The sequence below is a fragment of the Frieseomelitta varia genome, unplaced genomic scaffold (assembly GCF_011392965.1).
Source record: "Frieseomelitta varia isolate USP_RPSP 00005682 unplaced genomic scaffold, Fvar_1.2 scaffold_976, whole genome shotgun sequence".
Lineage (NCBI taxonomy): Eukaryota > Metazoa > Arthropoda > Insecta > Hymenoptera > Apidae > Frieseomelitta > Frieseomelitta varia.
In genome coordinates, this window is record NW_025110785.1 from 1,034,743 (window position 1) to 1,056,679 (window position 21,937).

The 21,937-nt window shown below is 36.4% G+C and overlaps 2 protein-coding genes across 8 annotated transcripts in view; both read right to left on the bottom strand.

Moving 5' to 3' along the window:
* Positions 1-11,034: 11,034 nt before the first annotated feature.
* LOC122538260 (UPF0692 protein CG33108) lies at positions 11,035-15,241 on the bottom strand. 7 transcript variants are annotated; one of them, XM_043672199.1, is made up of 5 exons: positions 14,788-15,241; positions 13,901-14,088; positions 13,632-13,817; positions 13,216-13,548; positions 11,035-13,134 (listed from the first exon to the last, which is right to left on the bottom strand). In XM_043672199.1, exons 3-5 carry the CDS (start codon positions 13,799-13,801, stop codon positions 12,933-12,935), a joined length of 705 nt encoding a protein of 234 aa, XP_043528134.1. In that variant the 5' UTR covers positions 13,802-13,817; positions 13,901-14,088; positions 14,788-15,241; the 3' UTR covers positions 11,035-12,932. The 7 variants fall into 7 exon arrangements, with proteins under 7 accessions (XP_043528134.1, XP_043528132.1, XP_043528128.1 ...); XM_043672197.1 differs by having other exon boundaries at positions 13,632-13,839; XM_043672193.1 differs by having other exon boundaries at positions 13,632-14,088; positions 14,976-15,241.
* A 1,423-nt stretch (positions 15,242-16,664) lies between these two features.
* LOC122538210 (protein patched-like) overlaps positions 16,665-21,937 on the bottom strand; it is a 30,841-nt gene continuing 25,568 nt past the window's right edge. Inside the window, exons 7-10 of the mRNA XM_043672088.1 lie at positions 19,999-21,837; positions 19,307-19,795; positions 18,935-19,058; positions 16,665-18,740 (exon numbers count right to left, since the gene is read on the bottom strand). Of these exons, the coding sequence (XP_043528023.1) occupies positions 18,598-18,740; positions 18,935-19,058; positions 19,307-19,795; positions 19,999-21,837 (2,595 nt within the window). The 3' untranslated portion in view covers positions 16,665-18,597. The remainder of the gene's footprint in view (positions 18,741-18,934; positions 19,059-19,306; positions 19,796-19,998; positions 21,838-21,937) is intronic.

Below are 21,937 nucleotides of genomic sequence, written 5' to 3' on the forward strand. Positions count from 1 at the left end.
CGAACGTCGACGGTATTCCACGAGGAACGATAAACGTGAAAAGTTCGTTTGCCACTGTCGCATAAAAGCGAAAACCAAAAAACCGACCTAAGGAACGCGAGCCCAAAGAGACTTGCTTGTAAAAGACTCGTTGGGGCGAACGTTGGTTAAAAATTTCCACCGGAAATAAAAGAACGTCGGGGCGCTGGTGTAATTTATAGCTTGCAGAACATCGAGCCACCGAGCAACGTGCTTCGCCGGAGAGCATTTTACGACGGTCGTCGATAGAGAAAGGGTAGCAAAGTTGGGGAGAGCCGCGTCTGCGAAAGGATTTTGAGAAACGAGGACACAACACGAGTTTAAGGTCTTGCAGGTTAACACACAGATGAATTACAGAGCGAATCGCTCAAGTTTTGAAACTCGTTTGCGAAGCTATCGATTATCGATTATAAGAGGTCCCGAAGTTCCTCGTATCTTCCCAGGCGACGGTAATAACCCCTGCCTATCGTTCAGGGACGCCGTTCTCCTCGAATGCAGCGTTAACCTTCTGCAGCTTTGCGTAACTCGACACGTCCACGGTTTCGGTAATTTCATTTAGGCGCGCTTGTTGCACTTCATTGTTGCATTTCGTCGATACGTAATATCGTGAAAGTAATATAAATTTATTTATAGTAATTACTAGCTTGAAACCTCGGGAATTAAATATTTGTTTCTCTTTTGAGTGAACGAAAGTCTGCTTCAGAGGGTTATTATTATTATTATTGTTATTAACATCATATTCAAATTTGAGATTGAAGTAAACTGCATAATTGAAGATTTACAACTTCTCTCTCTCTCTATCTTTTAAACAAAATTCTACTTACAGAGGGTTATAATTTTTATACAGTATCTATCTTTTATACAGTATCTACTTTATACAGTATCTATCTATAATTTTTATACAGTATCTATCTTTTATACAGTATCTATTTTATACAGTATCTATCTTTTAAACAAAATTCTACTTACAGAGGGTTATAATTTTTATACAGTAATTATTAGTTTGTTATTCATAGTAATTACTAGTTTGAAATCTCGGGAATTAAATGTTTGTTTCTCTTTTGAGTAGACGAAAGTCTGCTTTAGAGGGTTATGTATTATTATTGTTACTAATATCATATTGAAATTTGAAATTGGAGTAAATTTGCATAATTGAAGATTTGCAACATCTCTTTTTATCTTTTAAACAAAATTCTGCTTATAGAGGGTCATAACTTTTATACAGTATAATTATTAGTTTGTTATTCATAGTAATTGCTAGTTTGAAATCTCGGGAATTAAATGTTTGTTTCTCTTTTGAGTAGACGAAAGTCTGCTTCAGAGGGTTATTATTATTATTGTTACTAATATCATATTGAAATTTGAAATTGGAGTAAATCTGTATAATTGAAAATTTACAACATTTCTCTCTCTTTCAAATAAACAAAATTCTGCCCGCAGAGAGTTAACATTTTTATACAGTATAATTATCAATTTGAAATTGATGCAAATCTTTGCAGTCAAAGACCCATAGCTTTTAGGAATTCTTAGACAAAATTCTGTTCACAGAAAGTGATTATTGTGTTGATGTTCAGATTCAGAAAGATTGGAGTAAATCTCTGCAACGAAAGATCTACAACGTCTCTTTCTCTAATTACAGAAGATTACTATTACTATCAATATCCAAATTTGAAATTGGAGTAAATCTCTGCAGTATTTTTTCCTCTTTGTAGGCGAATTCTACTAACAATACAAACGGTTGTAATCCAGCTTTGAAATCAATGCAGATCATTGCAGTTAAATGTCCATAATAAGCTTCTCTTTCATAAGTCTTCTGTTTACAGAGTATTACAAACATTAGTGTCCAGATTTGAAGTCAGGGGTGAATCTTTGCAATTAAAGATCCTCGCAATATCTTCTTCTCTTCGCGAGAGCCGACAAAATTCTGCTTACAAAGGGGGATTCTCCGACTCGAAATTAAAACAAACAGCTACGTCACGGTATTTTCTCAGTTTCTGGTTGTAGAAAGGAGACCATTTTCTCAGTGTGTCCAGTCGTATGACCGATCGAAGGCACGCTTTCGCGGACAATAGTGGGAGAAGCTTCGTCTCCTCGACTGTTAGCCCTCGATCTGACGGACACCTAGGCCACCGGTGGTCCGATAATTGACTTTGCATTTCAAGCGGTTTGGCTAATAGCTGTCGAGTGCTGCTTTCCAACGGATCGGCTGGCTACATCAGACGATTTTATTCGCATCGTAATACGAGCGCCGGCAGACTTTATTCCACGAGGGATTACTGGAGAAAGAAAGTGAATTTATTAGGTGAAGTGAAGTTTCGACAAAGTTGCAAGTGTCGTCGCGTTTAGAATATAAAACTGCCGGAAGCAGGTCTGCAGGGAACTATTTTAAAAGAAGAAAAGGTGTCAGGTATAAGATAAAGTTGTTGGAGGAATTGTAAAATCGTTCTGAAACTTTAGAAAAGTGATGAAAGGTCGTACGAGTTTGTCGAAGGGAGAGACACGAGTCGCAAGGATTTTAGGAGAAGTCGTGTGAGACATTGGAAAAAGTTTATTAAGATTTTAACAAGCAAAGAGGTTGATAAAGAGCCGGAAGGGGATCTTGGTGAGGTCTAAAGGTAAACGTTCGCAACGGAGACTGTGTGTTCTCCTCCTCGGTCAGATTTCGCGTAATCCCAAGTTAGGAAGCTCCTGTGAAATCTCCCAACGGGATATGACGACTTCAAAGAGCAATCCTACGCAGTAGCACGGCTCTCTCGGTGCACGCAACTCAATGAGCTCGCGGCTGATCTGATTTCACGCTGCATCGACTTCTGCAAATTTTATTCGCAGTAGAATGAAATTTCCTGATACGGTCGCCGAGCATTAACGACGATTCATCGTCTGTTTCTCTTCCTACGTTTGCTCTGCAGTATTGAATTGTAAAAAGGAGCGAATGCGAGGATCCCAGGAAAATTTTGCAACGTGAATTCCATACGTGTGACGTAACGATAATGTGTGTAAATATAATATAAATGGAAGGAATCGAACGTTCTTCAGGATCGTTGCATCTGCCTCGTGCTGTTGGAAAAGGAGAGACGAGCGTTTCAAGGAGTTTCTGTATCGCGCATACGTTAATAAAGGAGCTTTTGCGTAAATAAAGGTGACACAAATATTCGAGTATTAACGGAGAGTGGAAGGATACGAGCAACAACAATCCAACAGAGCGTGTGTATGGGGGAATTAAAGATTTTCCAGAGTTCTATTGTTGCGTTTCGACCAAGAGCAAAATGGAAATTCGCAAGGATTAACCGATAGAAATCTACAAAGCCTGCGGAAGTTTCAAAAAATTTTCAAAAAAATATCGATCCTGATACACTCGATATAATAAAGAAGCTTCTCACATTTTATCAACGAAATCTGCAAACAAACGAGATTTACATTGCGCGTTAACGAAGAGAATTTAGCAAAAAAGAAAAGAGGACGTTCAATATTCTTCGGTGCTCTCGGTGGAGGAAAAAACGAGTCCTATAGGATTAATCGAGCCCGCTTTAATGGCAAAGGATCTTGGAAGATCAACGAGCATTAGTCGGCAAATCCGGCGGTCGGCCAGGAATATCTCGGCTTTGCTTCCCAGCGAGGAATCCCATCCGGGTCCGCGTGTCGGTCAGTGAAAAATAAAATCCCCCGGAGATTAAGCGCTCTCTCTTTTAAGCGATACGTGGAGGGAATGATTCGCACGCAATCGACGCCAATCACTCTCGGATCCAGATTCGAAATACACGGAGGACACGGAGCGCGAAACGTCTCGCGATTTGATTAGATCGCACGATTTGCAACGAAAATTGAAGAGGCGGGGAAAAAGCGGAAGAGAAACCTGGTAAAAAAGTAGTTTACGAAAGATCTAAGATCAAGGTCCAGGAGGTAGTTTACGGTGGTCGCGTAAAATTTACTTACGATCAGTTCAACGAAATTCAAAGTCACGTAGCGGGAGGATTTCAAAATTTTCGTAAAGCAGCGAATATTTCAATTACTTTAATTAGAAAACTATACGAAACTATGTAAACGTACGTACACGGGAAAAAACGAGAGTGAGAAGCCACGAAAGTCGCGCGGCATTTCACGGAAAAAAATTTCCAATTCAATCCTGAAAAACGTCAGTCTTCCCTCTCGACTGGGCAAAAAGAAAAAAAAAAAAAAAAAAAAAAAAGTAGCGTGAGGCAGTGTCAAGATATTGTTAGGTTACGCGTGTGTAAGCCACGTGGCAACGTTCTGGTTTTTTCAGAAGGGGAACAAAAAAAGTTTCGACCGAATTGCTTTTCGCTCTCGAGCTTTTTAGCGCGTGCTGGCCTCGTGTAGAACTGTGTTAAGAGGAAAGGGAACGGTAGGGATGGTACGAGGGCAAATTGTCGTATAGTTGACAGATCGAGAGGGAAATGATAAGATTTTTAATTTGAGAGGAGGATGATGGATAAAATTAAGTCGATTGTCAATTATTTTTCTTTTTTTTTTTTTCTTTCTTGGAAATTTTTATATAATTCTATATATTCTTGAAATATCAAACACGTTTCTTTTATTTTTAGAAAAATCCTATTTGACATTTACATTCCTTTTTGCGATTTTCGAATAATAGTTAATCCTCGGATAGCGGATGGTTGTTATATCGATACTGCCATTGTCAGATCTGACTCGATGCATATTCCTTTTTTTTTACGCATAAAAATTTTGATATTAAAGTTTCTCAAGCTACTCTGACGTGTAATAATTGAGAAACAAATTTACAAATTTATCATTGCTATGTTTGTTTCATAATTGCACAGTTATATACATAACGTATAATGTATAATTATGATTGTTCAATTCTTCTTCTATAGTCGAACGACCCTGTCCGAGGATTAGCAGAAAAACTTCCACAATATTTTCTGTCTTCTTCCTTTATGTTGTTCGTGTCTTTTGTGTCTTTTTTTCTTCATGTTTATGTTCCTTTGTCTCGCGGTATTTCAGAAGCAAGGGTGTGAAATTAGCTTGCATCAGAAAAGACAGAATCAATCGGAGATCTCGGTGAAGGAATCGGCATTTGCAACCCTCGAGAAAGGCTTTCCAACCCGTCCCAGTTTTCGGTACTGAGCACACATTATTGCGGGGAAAATAAGAACGCGGGTAAACGCGAGAAGCCTGAAAGAAACGAAAGAAACTGTGCCAGCAGGCCACGCGAACGATAAAAAGCCAACAAAGGGACGTTGTTACGCGCGCACGTATACAAAACGCGATATTAACTGCCTCAGCTTTATTGAGCATATGCTGAATGCAGCAATTGAACCTGCCATACGATATATATATACATACATATAAATTCTATACATATAAATATATACATATGGATATATGTATATATAGTTATTATGTATATGTAGAGGGTGGCTCGTGATTTCTTTGAAAAATACTGATACGTAGTATATTTTGTGACTAAAAATAAAAGGAAATATGGACTCGTGAATAGTCTAGAATAATGTTAAATTAAAGTAAAGAATTAGATGTTTGTTCGATGCAATGTTTAATTGATATTAAATATATTATGAATATATACTTTCAACGACAGACGGAGGATTAATTCTTTTTGTTCCTCTACTAAATTTCTAATCGTATGGCTTTATTCTTCAATAAATAATCTTATAGAGAATTTTAATTCCCTTGTATTAATGGACTTATTAACTATTCACAAACTATTTTTTATATTTCTACGTTACAAAAATTATTTCGTTTCGTTTCATTACATTTCATTTCATATATCACCGATATATCTTTTTGCGTTCTATCAAATGAAATATTAATCGGTACATTGTTTTACGTTTTCTTTTTCTTTATTTTTTTTTTTTTGTTGTTGTAATTTTTGAATCAAACAATTCGTAAATCGAAATTAATAGGAAAATTTGTTATTTCTACTCGTAAAATATACTCGTGTCGTTTCGAAGAAAAACCTTGAAGCATCTTGTATGTATACTTACACAGTTTGAACGAAGCATTCGAGAATGTCGCTTCGCAATTTTGCACAATACTCGTTGTTTCTTCGTCAAAAGCACGTTGAACGACGTTTCTTATTAGTGTCCCACGCAGTCCCAATAGTTTCGATCGAATGCTAAAAATAACGATGTGAAACTGTAAAGCCGATAAATTTACATTGCGATGAATAGCGATTGGTCGAATGAAAATTCGATCTAGACACGTTGTAGGAAACAACGTGCAATGATTGAGAATACGAATAAGTTGGATGCGCGAAGATGCATACTTCCGGCGGCACCGGAAGCGTGACTGTAAACGCAAAGACTAAACGTTTACGTTCGTACATACGGTTGTATAGCTAGTAGAAAAGATATAGTGAAGTTCATAAAATTGGCCAACCATTCATTACAGTTAATGTGTTAAGAAACGCAAATTACCTTGATGAACAAATTTCCTTTTCATTTTGAAATTCATTTTAGATCAATTTTCTTGTGATAATATAAAAATGAATACGATAAATCTTTTATCAAATATAAAATATCATATTGGTCTTTTCTTGATACTTTTCAGAAATACGTTTTATACCGTACTATTTTTAGAAATTCATGATTTATTATGCTCGTAACCACGTAATGACACTACAGAAATTTTAAATTAGTTAGTTCTCAGAAATTTAATTTATTTCTACGATATAATTAATATTTTAACTTCCTATTAATTAGAATTTTATTTATTTGTGAAAAAAGATAGTTTCTTCTTGTGATCTAAAAATTAGACACTAATGATAACGATACCATGCAGTGCAATAATACAGTGATAAATAAATAAACTGAGAGAATTAAAAAAGTTGTATGTATAGTTATAAAACTTATCACTATATCATTTCCACCAACTATACACATCCTACGAACGTATGGAAGCAAAGCGAACGTTGACGAGCTGGTTTCTTTTAATCTACAATAGCTTGTAAATAATTTTATGTGTCATAATGTTCCTCGATCTTCTTTTTCTCTTATTTTAATCTCACTTCCTTTTTTTTTTTTTATCGTTAGTTAGTTCGCCAATAAATGTTTGCGTCTTATTTTCTCTTTTTGTTTCTTTTTTTTTTCTTTCTTCTTCTTTTGTTTTAATGTCGACTCGTCGTGTAAAGTTGTGTAAAGTTAAATAAGCTTTGTAAGTGATTTTAGCCTCTTTAGAAAAGTAAGAAAAATACGTGTAAACGTGCGATGATACACATGCAACACGTGCTCACGATCTCCGTTCTTATTCTCTTCGAATTTTCCTTTTTTTTTTTCAGACCGTCGTTTGTTCGCGTTGCGTTATATGCGACGAATGCAGAAAATATTCAGAATCAGTCGATGAATTTGTTCCTTCCAGAGAGTTACAAGCGGCAGACGCTTTGAATCGTCACTCAAAACTTAACACAACGATCGAAGATTGCTCTCGATTCTAGTCAAAACGCGCGAAAGATCATTAGTACACGATTCTTTCCCGAATAAGGCTCGATACTATCCTGACACGAATTCACAATGAGACGTGAACCAATATATAATAGACAGAATGCGGATTTTTATTTTAAAAGGTAGAGAACGCACGTATCATGATAAAGTATTGTAGCATATATAATATTAATATTCAAAGTGTAGTGCTTTCGATACAGTAAAATCCCAGTTATGAATTCCACTTATTCGATCTAAATTTTAATCAGTTACATAATTAAATAAACTCTTGTTTATTTGTTCTTCAACAACAAATTAATATAAACGGAGCGTTTGGAATGTAAAGCAATTTTCCTTTTTATCACTTCAAAAATCTGAATTTGCATAAAAAAACTCCGCGGTCTAATAATGAATAATGACAGTATCGAGCATCAGCGATTCAAATTGGGATTTTACATCGGAGTTTCTTCGAGTTTCGCGAAGACGAAGAGAGAAGAATGAACTCGGTACCCTCTAAACGTGATCGTTATAATTCCAAAATGATCGTGAGCACGTAAGCCCAGGTCGGAGTATTCTGTAAAAGCGTTTGCTATGATGTAATTATTGTTTTCGTCGGTGTATAGTAAGTTTTAACACGTGTGTGGGCAGGCAGGCCCAAGCTCAAAGCTTACAATAATTAAACAGGAGAGAGAGAGAGAGAGAAAAAGGAGAGGTAATTAATATATATCTGTATAAATATATATTGAGCGCGTGTTTTTTGGTACCAGCGATTAAAAAGAAAACAAGAAAATGATTAAGAAAACAAAAAATAAAGCGAAGAAGCTAGGATGAATCGACTAGATATACGCCGTTTAATTTTCGCGAGCGTTCTTAGACGTCTTTTATTGCGCTTACGACGGCCGATTGATCTAAATTGTACATGTACATATGGATTCACTTGTTATCAATAATATTAGAGAGTTCAATTAAAAGGGCTGTTATACGTGTCCTGAGTTTTTTGCACGGGAAACGGATGGGAGAAATCGAGAGGTAAGAAAGAGATAAAATTGGAACAAAGTGAGTTTCCTTTTTCAATTTTTTTTTACACGTCGATCATCCTTTGTCAAAAGATCGATAATTCTTTTTATGATAATTCTATATTCCTCTTCATCCTCCTTTTCTTTTAAATCGATTGACAAATCACTGGATGCTCCGAGTAACATGGAAAGAAAGTATAACACCGTCTTTTTTTTTTTTTCCAATGAATTCTCTAGGAATATCATCGACAAGGATAAAGAAAAATTGAAACATGTCGACGAGGAATACGTTAATCGAAGTTTCGATGTATTCCAACGATCGTGCATTTTCATGCGTTTTCTTCTATATTTTATATTTCCCTTCGAAATCAGAGATATACAGAATTATGCGTACGCAATATATATACGGCAGACACGTAAATATACATATTAGTTATACGGACCTCACAATAAATTTTCATTCACGGCTAAAGCGAAACAACAGTTCCAAGTTTCTTAATAATTATGAAAACACGCGAACGTTCGTGTTGTATCATTGTAGCCTATTCATTCTCGGATTATTCAAAAATTATGTTAATTATTAAATTATTGAAATCAAACGATTCATTTTTTTCATGATGAAGTAAACTGATTGAGTTGCTGTGGAAACGGATTGAATCTTTGTAAATTGCTGAAAACTATCAACAAAAATAACTCGAGAATTCGCGGAGATCAACTGTTGCATCATTACGAGGCCTCCCTTTTGTTTGAATCGTCCTAGAAACTAAATAAAAAGAATATCATAATGATATCGAGGAAAATTTCGAAGGATTTAAAACACAATTCTTTCTTCTTCTTGAGTAAGATATAAATTAAACGTCGAAATGATACGCACGCGTACATGAAAAAGGAAAGAAAAAGAACGAGAGAGAAGAGACAGTATATAATAAATTTCTAACAATTGAACGCTAGCCTTCTTTTTAATTCAACTCCCCTATTGTTGATATAATGAACATGAAATAGCTATATGTGATATACATTATTATAAACATAATATTCGGATACAGGATATCATTGTTATTAATCTATAGAATAATTAAAAACGGCTTGTGTCCTGGGCGTAACACGTGGTCGTTTTATACTGTGAACGCTACGTAATCGTTGTACAGAATATTTCCTTTTCTTTTATATATATATTACATCTATGTATATGTATACACACGTGTCGTACGTATACGTACGTCATATTGCAGAAGTACAATATAAAACGGCGAAACAGGCGTTTGTAGCTTCGTTTTCTAGAGAAGTAATTGTTCATCTGGTGTTGCATCCGCGTGAAATGTATTTGCATGATTTTTGACTTTCGAAACGCTTTCTCACGTATATTGGTGTAAAGAAGCGTGTGCGAAGCGTCGTTGTTCCAGCGGCGAAGAAAAGTTAATTATTAATCGATTCTCCGTCGCGTGTGAATCGTTCGGTATGATCTTTTGTAATGTACAAAAGACGAGAAAGAAAGAGGACGTTGGATCGATAATTTCCCAGTCGCATCTCAGGACACAAGTGGATGTATAATGCAATTAGAAAATAGTGGAAGAACTCGTGGTAATAATTCTGTATGCTTAGAGAGAGAGAGAGAGAGAGAGAGAGAGAGAGAGAGAGAGAGAGAGAGAGAGAGAGAAACGAAAGCAACAATAAGGAAAAGTTACAATTTTAAGAGGATAAAAGTGAAAAAAGAAAAAAAACACTATGTTGTTGATGTTTGTAAGCTTGAAATATAAATGTAACGCAGTTTTCGATATTCTATTACAATCCTAGTTCACCTGTACCGTTCGAAGAACTCGATGTCTTCTTATCTCTTGTTATCTACTACTCTTCTCCTTTGCGATGTTTTTCAAACATCGCCACTGCGTTTACGAATTTCCAGTGCATGGAAGAAGAAAGTAAGATCTCTCATCGTGTCTAATATTATTAGTAATCGAAAGATATAGATTGGCACACACTTTCCCCCTCACTAGCTCAGAAAATCTCTAGCACCAACCACATACCCGATACAGTCGATTTTCCTGATCGAGATATCGTTTCAACGACGATCGTCGAAAATGACCGATAAAGAGAAAGACGTGTACACTGTGAACAAAACACGGAAAGTAATCTTAAGAAAAACATGCTTTGTAAATGATAACATTTTTTTATATTTGTATAACGTTTAAAGCTAAATACCGACAACAAATCAAGTAAAATTACGCGGGTTACAGAAAAAAGAAACAGGTGTCAACGATGATCACAATTATTAATCTCTTACAGCGTAACGTGATTCACATATCACGCTCAGTTGCTCTTGGAAATCTGCTTGGTTGAGTCACGTCGACATGTCAAAATGATCGATGACAATTTATCATGACGCCGGTACAAATAAAATCTTGTAGAAAGAACTAAAATGCTCCGGTTAATTGAGAACGAGGATCTTTCTCCGTTAGTCTTCGCGTTAAATGCTATAGAATGAAAATCAAATCCGATTCCGTTGAAAAGACTGTATCGCGGTAAGTAACGGAAGACGTATATTTCTTATTACACTTGAAAATCTCTTTTTTTTTTTTTTTTTTTCTCCCCTATTACGAGATTCGTTACGAGTTTTACGAAGTTAGAGCAGGAAAAATATGTTAATTTTTTTTTTTTTTTTTTGCTTCCTTTTCTTCTCTTTTGATTATCATTAGAAACATCACGGAAAACAGAAAAATGATGAACGTGCACCGATAAGTAACGTTCGTTTTAGTTTACAAGAGTATTTTTTCCTTTTTTGATTGCAATGGGACAACAAATTGGAAGGAGCTTCGCGATGTGAGAATAGGCACGGTGTACAATTATTCTCGTTTTTCCTTTTCCGCCTTCTTTTTTTTTTTTTGTTCCTTTAATGAATGAACCTTGTTACTTTGCGGCACTTGGGTACAGTTTTTATTATTTTCCTTTGTCTTCTTTAAATCTTTTTCCTTTTTTTTTGCCTCTCTGTTATTTTACGTTCGATCTGAAATCACTCAAGGGAATCTACAAATAATATAGCATCTCTTTCGAACCTGCTTTACGCGTTCTTAACTGACGAATTTGATAAAACACACTTAAGATACCGCACAACTGAAAAGACTAGTCAGTCATAAGGTATCTCTAAGGTTTTGTAATTTTTTCTTTTTTTTATACGATCGTTACGTATCAATATTAGTAAAGACTATGCTCGTACTTTACATGCCGGTAAATACATAGTAAAACAAGCATATCGTAAAATTCTACACAGTTAAGATTCTCTTCTTAAAGCGCGTTGCTTCTAAGATTTTCGGACTAAAATGAATTTTTATAGATTTTCAAGCGATAGCTCGTATACATGTTTCAATAAAGAGATTGATATAGTGGCTAAGTGATAAATTTAATCTTCGATTTACATGATATTCGCAGAAGGAAAAATTTCTAGAACAATTCCTATTCAATAGAAGTTTGATAAATAACGGAAAAATTGTATATAGGATTTTCAATTAAAATAAATAATTTCGAAGATTGTTATTAGGCAGTTTGTAATTTGTAAATTATTAATTATGAGTAAAACTTGAAAAACGTTGTTTTATATAAGAATGATATGTAATAAATGTGAAAGTAAATTGATCGCTATATATATATATATCGGACAATAAAAGATTTCTTAATTCGCACAACATCGTAAGATTAGTCTAACAAATGTAATATACTCCGCATCTTAAAAGCAATGCGCCCAACAATCCGATACACACGAACATTAAGTTGTATTGCCTCAAATGCAATTGCGAGACTCTTGCTATAGATAGATTTAGTCTTTATTCACAATGTTAACATAAAACAAAGATCCATAATTATTGTTCGAAAACCTACGATTTCTCGGCTAAACAAATATACTTAGACTTCTTTTTATTTTGTTCCGGCTAGTGTTACGATCCCGATAAATCCTAGCTAATACATGTAAATATTTATTTTATGCAGATATCCTTTATAGACATTTTCTTTCGCCTCGTGCGCGTTTGTTCTCTCATACACGTGTACATGCCCATTTTATTCCCCCGCGTTTGCGCTCAGCACGTGTCGCACCACAGGAAAAGCTCGATACGATCGAAACAACGAAAGAAAGAATCTTTCAAAACGTTGCGCGCGGTCGGGTGCATGTAAAATCAAACGTACGTAATAAATCATTATTTACACTGCGTGTGTATATCAACGAATGATATTATCGGCCATCTAATGCAGAATTTTCGAGGATATTAATATTCCCCCGGTTCGAATGTTGATCAAAAAATGCATCGCGAGTTGAAACACATGTTACTTAAAAGCATTACAAATTAAATTCCGTAGCAGCTGTGCAAACGTTATGCTTCCGAATATTTACCATATACTGTAACGTGGATACGGTAATATTATAATAGTAATTCTTTTTTTTTTTTTCTGTCTTTCGCTGTGATATTAATTGCCTACAATTCTTGTACACATGGTCTTATATGTATGGGTGCAACGCCAATGCCCTACCGCGCAAACCTCTCTGACCTCCAACTCCTCCTTTTGGTATCACGTATCCTCCAGCGTGTCTAGCTGTTCCTTCCTCTTCCAAGTTGCCATTGCTCTCGATTAAGTCACGCAACGGCCAACAAGCTAAATGACGTGATTTTCCATGACGCGCTAAGACATGATATCCTTGTCTGAAACGCGTGTCGTGATGTAACAATAGAATGTTTATTCTGAATTAAAGTCTAAAAGTGATAAGAGAAAAGATGACGTACCTAGATGAAATTAGACCCACAAGTAGTGCCCAATGAGCTTTATGGCCTCTTTTTAAGCATGGAGCATGATTGAAGTCAGAATCGTATGGAATTAGTACCATTGCACCATGGGCAAGAGCATGCGTCAATGTATCTGGGCATTGTTGTAAATCTACTAAGATATCTGGTCTATGGTCAGGCAAATATTCAGCAGCTAATGTGCCCATGAAATCAACACTGTACACTTCTCCGTGTTGTGTAAAACCCCTTACACGAGCTTCGGCTAGGAGTTGACTCACAGAAACTGGTTTTGTGTATTCTTGCGATGCCATAGCAAGCGCTACTAAACCGCATCTGTTGAATGTCACATTGTTGTTATTATTATACAGGTTTGTGTCTTTTAATTCATAAATAAGTAAATGAATAATGAAACTCACTGTGGTCCATCTTGCAAAATTGGTTCCACTTGACAAAAATATGTCACCTCCGCGTCTTTCAATTCATTTCTAGATATCAGCTTTTCAATTTCTGCCTCTGCTGATGTGAGGGTGATTTTTGCCCAAGGAGGCAGGGAATCTGCATCACTGACTTCGGTTTTTTCACACATAGGTGCCTCTGCCAAACTTGAGAGAGGTGGAGGCGGTGCTGGCATTTTTCAATAATAAATACGACACGAACAGCTACTTCGTTCAATTGATTCAAATACCTGGTTCACACGTTACAACAAAACGATGGCAGTTTCCACAACTATGAAATAGTGCACCTACACTTTAGTATTTTCAGTTTAAAAATTGCCATTTCTTAGTGGTGTCCTTTCTGTTCACTGGCTAGTTGCATAATATTCCCTGCTCATTGCAAATGCAATCCAATCGGAGATTCTTATAGAGATCCAAGCTGAAATATCAGTCAAAAAACATGCATGCGTTTTTTTAATATATCACCAAAACCATTAATGATAATTAATGAACAAAGAAATCAAGATTACATATATACATATATATATATATATACATATATATATATACATACATGATATTCTAAAACAGTAAATAAAGTAATATGTCAATCTTAATAGTGTTCCTGCTCTAACAAAACGCACTTTTTTGCCGTAGGTTTATTACGAAAAGAAAAAAACGGAAAAATTCCAACACGACGAAGGAGAAGAACGAAACTACACGGGAGCTGGATTATTCCAATTGCTTTTATCCATTAGTCGTTTAACCTTGAGGAACATGTTGCTACACAATATACTGTCATAGTTGGACGAACGTGAATTGCAAAAACCTTTAAGGAATATCGTCACGAGGACAATCGGTTTCGGTAAGGTCGATTACGTTGCACGACAACCGGTAGCGACCACCTCTACTGCATTTTCAAGTTACAATTTATAACAGCCTTTTGCACGCGAGAACGTACTCGCCATAGAGATTGTAATGGCAGCACATCGCACGATCGACGTTGGAGCACAATAGCAGTTGATAATGTTACGTATGAAACGACGATCACCGATCCAACGTTACGCGATTGTTGTTATGCGAGAGGCTCAATTTAGATCGGGCAATTAATCGGGCGATCAGTAGTTGTTTACCGTACCTGAAATATCAAAAAATCGCAGCGCGATTTTGACGTTTGCACGTCCCCCCCCTTAATCACCCTGTGACTCATGCACGTACATTATGTAATTCCTCGATAGAAATTAAAATTAACACTCGGGTGCATTGACGTGACGATATTAGAAGCACGTTCGGCCACACGACGATTCTCGAACGAACGACAATTACCACCCTCGCTGCGGCTGCAACTTCAATCCTATCTGAGGGAGCTCTCGAACACAGGCATAGCACGTTGTGCCTTACTCGCTGGTGTTCGTCACGGTATACAGTCTAATAAGAAATTTCCTGTGGGCGCCGCAGTTCCGAAGATGATCCACCAGTTTGGGCAAGTGCATTGTTTGCAAGAACCCTAGCTTCGGGAAATATATTGTTTATCTCTTTTCACTACGACTCAAACCGAACAGGTGCGGGGATTTTGGTGCGTATCGCATGAGACCATATTGCTCTCATGGATAACAGCTTTAATGCGGGTTTGGTAGTGCGGCGAACATCTATTGGTCAAGGAGTTTCGAATGCAACCATCACTGCTCGTTTCTAAATGTGGCGCGACGCATCGAAATGCTGCATATAGGTCGATATCGTGAAATGTACGAAGAGGTCGAAGATTAGGATTCTGTTATATATTTGTTTTTGTAAATTTTTGTAATTTTGATATGTAAATTAAGTACAATATTTTAACTGTAGTTATTTCTTGATCTTACTCTGTGCTCTTGAATTTTGTGACAGAAAAAGAGATTCAGATAGATAGATTTTTCAATCACAATACAAAGTTTTACTCAGAATGTATTTTATCATAATAAAATACATTTTAAATACTATTTTTTATAATATTTTTGTTCAACGTGATTTGATAAATATATATTGAAGGCAACTCTTTTTTTCTCAAGTAAAGATTCTTTTCTGCAGCAAAACTTCTATAATTTGGAGTACAATCGAAGGTAAATAAAACCATTGACTAAAGATAGAGTAGACCAGACATGAAATGGGATTTTGTGTTCAGAGGGGATTCTGAAATACCAACTAGAAAAAAAAATCACTGGTTTTTTAGCGCACTCTACCCTTAAGCCACAGATGTAGCGACCGCGCAATTGAAAACAGCGCCACCTACATTCGCTCAAATTTTTCGTTGCAAGTTTCCAATAAGACATGCAGCGACACCTTTTTTGTAAAAAATAGAAAACCTGGAAAAACTGCAAAAAACGCGGGAAAAGAGTTTTCACCCTCTTCGCAAATCAAGGGTATAAAACCTAGTTGCAAAGAGAGAAAAGTCCTACTTTCGCTACTTCTGCTTTGCCTACTACTACTACTACTACTGCTGGTAAGAAACACTCCGTATTAAAATTTGTAAGCGCACATTTATGATATTCACTAGAAGAAATAAATCAGACTATACAGGGTGTTTCGTAACTTGTGAAACCCACTTCGGGAGCTGATTGTACGCCTAAAAATAATGAAAAAAAGTCATATAAATATATGTCCTATCTATCTTCGTCAGAAGAACCTTGGGCAGAATTCTGCCTTACCCACTCCGGTTCCTACACGGACATGGACCCTTAAGCCATCTTACGGACTTTTGTGACCCGTGATTTGAAATACCGACATACAAAAAAAAAGTTTTTTACCGCACTCTATGTCTAACAACGGTGAATTGGGTAACTACAAAATTATATTCACGTGAACTTAATTTAACTTACGTTAAAACGTGTTTCTCACCTTTCTGCACATTTATATATTAAAAAGGATATTTAGATAACTGAGAATAAGGACTTTGAAACGGTAATTAATTGTACTTCAAATTATTATAATATTATTATATTTATGTACAAATGAAGATTATAAATCATACAATTAATCGTTTCTATATTCAGTATATAAAAATAATTAGCTTCTATAATATTAAAAGTAATAGTAAGTTTATTGTTGCACCTCCAATTGAATTGTAAGATCGAGAAGACTATTGATGTTACATTTTAAAATGTAAGATGAAAAGTTTTTAACATAATTATATTTGATTAGGAATTTGTGATAGAATTTAAGGCACACAATGGAGGTACATTGACTATTCTTTTTCATATGAATATGCTTTTTCACGCAATAAAGATTCTGTATCTATAATAAACCATCTTTCTTCATTAAATATCTCGTCTGCATTCTGTACGCTTACAAGATTGACTTCACATAAAAATACTTCTGTTATTGTACATAATTCTGTATCAGACCTAACAAAAACATAAACATAGATATTAGCTGTGGAATAATATATTACACCTTTTTACATTAGAGGTACGAATCGAATAGATTGACTTATTTTATTAAATTAAGTAACGATTTTATATAAAAATATATAGAGCGACACATAAATAATGAAATATTTTTACAAATTATCATAAGAAATAGGCATTGTACAAAACGAATCGGTTTAAATAGTTGTGATATCAAAGTAAGAACGTAAAAATAAATAATAAATAGATTTTAAATTTAATATCGCTTCAAGTCATATACACACTGCACTATAACTGTTACCATATAAAATAAATAGTTATTAGAAATTTTATTATCTTTTCCAGGGCACCACATTGTAGTCGTTGCAAGAAATGTCGCAATAGATCTACATAGTCGTAATTACTTCTAAATTAGAAGTTATTCCTAAACAGTATTACGTAAACGTAATCTGCAAACCTTCGGTCACCTATATACCCAAAAGGGTACAATAAATGATTTAATAAACATGCTTTATCAATTTCAAAAAAAAAAAAAAAGAAATATGAGTCGTGTATTATTGTCTGTGAAAATTTCAAACTACATATTATACGCATAATACTATTTATCTCCTAAAAAGGAAAACATCTCGATATATATATAAATATATATATATATTTCTGATGAATAAACATTTCCAAAAATATGTTACTATATAATATGTTTGTTTCGTATAACGGATTTTATAAAAAGTAGGCACAAATTTTATAGATAGCTGAAACATTTTCATTTCCTTTAATCTTCGTGTTATTAACAATTATAGAATAGGCGCTGAAATTTTCTCTAACTCGTAAAAACAATATCCTTATAGTTTCATGGAAACTGTCGTATACCACAGAGCGTAGTAAAGCATTTTCTTTGACATGCTCCTAAATTGATTCGTTAAAAATTATCGGTTTATACATCCCAATAATTTATCACACGTTCAATGTGCTGAAAGTGAATTACGAATATTTCACTCGTACGTCTGGTCTACATTGAACGTATGATAGAAACATGCATCTTAGAGAACATTTATATACAATGTATCACTGCGCGTATTGATTAAATATTTCTGAGTCATAATACTTTTGTTCTTTAACCCTTTAACTGCGAATAGCGCCTACAGACGTTTAAGGGTATTTTGTTTTTGACCGCTCCGCAGTCAAAAGGTTAATTCAAAGAAGACAAACACATTGCATTATGAACGATGTGTGAGTACCTGACTCTAATCATTGGCTTTCCCGCGTTGTTCGAAATTTGTCCACAATATTTTATATAAAATAAGGGCAGTGAATAAGATTCTTTCATGTATATTTAATTTACAAAATATCAAGAGAGCTGAGACACGTGTAAAAACTTTACTCGAACTTATCTCGAATAAAGTCGATTAAATGTTATTTAATCTTCGAGTACCCGCACATCGCTATACGTTTTACTAAAAAAAAAGATAGAAGAAAAGAAACGATAAATCTATCCTAGTCAGCCTTCTGTATGTTCCCGCTTCGCATGGTATTTGAGCAGTAGCTGCCGGTCTTCCCGGTACTTATTATTAGTGTTTATTTGGGTTAGAGTCTGAATCCGGTTCAGAACCGGAACCTGAAGACTCCCCAGCGTTAATGTTCGCACTGCAGCGCGAGCTCCTTCGGCTACTGGAAGTCGCGTGTCTACATTTTTCGCTACGATCCAATGTACCTGCAATAATTTTACGTAAAAATTAGTATTTCGTGAAAAAATCATATAATTTTATTATATTATTTGTATATATATCATGTATATTACTTGTGTAAAATACGTGTATAAGTTATATTGGAACCCTGATAAATTATGTAAGTAACATAATTATAACAAGAAACCTTTTTTAGTCGGATGTTACAATTGATACTCACTAGTTAATGGTGTATGAACTTCAACCTTTATATTAGCCGTTGCAGTGACCTTGGTTGTGATATGAGATGCAGATGCCACTGGTGACATTCGACTAGACCCACTTGTATCTGATCCGCTACAGTTCTGTTAGTTAAAAACAAATGCACACACGTTAATCATGCTCTGTGGATTCGGAGTACCACCATCACTCATACATGAGACAGCGTGTAAATGACAGTAAAAAAATTTTGATTGGTATGAAAGCAGTTAAGATAGAAAGCAAATGTGATAGATATCCAAAAGCACTCTCACTTCAAGTATGGTTTGAAGGAAAATGTCAAATGAAAAAGGGAATATTTCAAAATAATTTTAATATTGGCGTTACAACATACCTGATTGCCACAAGTTGATGTTGTTTCAACCTTCAACTCTGGTTGAACAATAATGCAAGATTCTTGTGTACTGTGCCATGAATTGGGTTCTTCCGTGATCGTTGTTAAAGAAGGCTCCGCATGTAACCTGGCGTTATCAATCTTGTATGATCTCCTGGGTGGTGTAGGAGGTTTTGATCTTCTGACGATTGGCGAAGCAGGTGGTGTTGGCGTAGAAATACGATCCGGATGGTCATTGGGTATTATTTCTGGTGCTGGTCCAATCAAAGACAGCAAAATAGGGAAGAAGAATAGCCCATTCACCAAACCGATCCCAACAAGACACAACAACACCAAGAAGAAATATCGGACGATGAAATCGAACTCGGAAAAGGCCAACATCATGACTGTTAATAGAGTTGTTGATGCTCCGTGTATTACGGGCGCATACATATGTTCCAGGGCTAAGCGAATCCTTCGGTCTCTGCTCCCAATGGTCGTGACAAAACTCTACAAGAATAAAAACGAAACTATAGAATATAAATGTGACAAGGAATTTTATAGATGAAACATTGGAAATCAAATTTTTACAGCAACTATATTTAGAGAAATTTATATTTATACTTAGAGCAAGAATTTAATTTATTGATTCTTTGGATCAGTTCACTTTTATTATCAATGTCTCGATTTATCTTATTTATGTCTGTACTAACCAGACAAATATGCACCGTAAAGTGCACGGAAATTCCAACGCTGACAACCAACAGAACAGCAGGAACGGCGCTCAGTTTTATGTCCCAAAGGCCCATAATTCCGAAAAGCTGTAGAACCACAGCAGCAAGTGAGGTACCGACTAACAAAGCTGCCCAGGGATTCAACAACAATATTCCAACAACAGCGACGCTGGCTGCTAGAGCAACTAACAGGGAAATGCCTAAACAATTTCTTAAATCCATGTACTGTTCCCAAAACAGGAACGGTATACCAGAAGGAAAATTTGGCAGCCCTCGTTCCTCGAATCTCTTGCACAACTTCCTCACGTTGCCAATTAATTCCGTGATCTCTTGCGTATCGGTAAGTTTATGCAGATAAAACGGCATCTGTGCGTACGTCAGGGGCATGCTTTTTGGAATTTTCAGCTCGTGATCGTTGGTATAAATCCATTGCTTTGGTTCGGGTCTTAAATTCGCTTGAGAAGCACTGTAAGCCAGAACGTCGTTGGATACCCAAGCGCTCAAATAATTGTAAAATGCTCTCGGATTGATGATCCCTTCGGAGTCGACTAGCCTGACTTGAGTGACCAATGACTTGTCAATAGGATTATCTACGTGGCCAGTTTGTACCAACAATTTATAGGCTAGAATTGCCTCGTCGCTGGCATTCTTATACCACCTTTCCTGCGTGATACATCCGTTGCTATAATCCTTGTCAAACGCGTTTTGCAGTCCCTTCAGCCAATCCCTGAATAAACTCAACCAAAACTCAGGCAGTCCTCCGTCGTCGTTCTTGATTACGTTTTTTATCCTCATGAAGGCATCGTGATACTCGTACAGCAATTTCTGATTATTAGGATACTCGAACTCTCTCTGAGTAACGGCGTACATGTTATAGAATCCAAAATATTTCGCCTGGGCAGCTAAAAATGAGTATTCGTTGGAATTTTGTGGGACCAAATCGGTCAGTTCTAGACCGTCGTTCACCCTTACAGCTTGCCAGACACTGCCAACGAGTATCGCGATTAAGATTATCATGCTGAAGACCTTGGTCGCCGGTTTGGTGACGAATGGGGCGTAATGCCTCGCGGCAAATTGTGTGAGGGAGAAACTCAGGCAATCATCCTGGCTGCATCCTGTCAGAGTGTCTTCTTCGCTACTCTGTTTGTCCGCGTCCACCTCGATGTTTCCTCCGACCCAAGACTCATTCTGTACGTTCTGCGATGTCAAGATCTGCGTGCATGTTTCACGACGTTCTGGTGGAATCGCCCTCGTAACAGTTTGTTTCACGGTGCCATTGCCCGCTCTATTGGCGTACTTATTTCTGCCGGCGTTCGACGGCAAGCAGCAACAGAGTATGTCCGAACGACCCGAACGACGTCTCCTCAGGTCCAGACTGACCATAGCTGGGAAAACGAGCAGCATGGCGGCCAGATTGAATATTAACAAAATACCGGCTTGAATGCAGAACACTCTGAGCGCGGGGATTGGAATTATCGCTGCAGCGAAGAACGTTGACACGTTGCTGATTCCTGTTAGGAGGACAGACAGGCCGGTCCTTTTCAAAACTATCGCTGTCTGTTCTCCGCTGGGCACGTCGTGCACCGAGAGCTCGGCGTACGTGTGAGTTAACAGGAACATATCGTGAACACCGAGCCCCAGAGTTAAGAATGGGACAATCTGAGTGGTGGCTGCGTTGAACGGGATCCCTAGGAGGGCGCAGAATCCCAAACCTGCCGCAACAGTCGCGCAGATTAGCACCACACCGGCTATGCTCACGCCAGCTTGAGAACGCACTGGATCCTTCCATCGAAAAAGGACTGTACCTGCGTACAGTGTCTGGAAGAAACATAGACAATAGATAAAGATGTAGATGATAAATTTTTTTTTTTTTTTTAAGACAAATAACAGAGAGCTTAATTTCTTCAAAAGATCACAG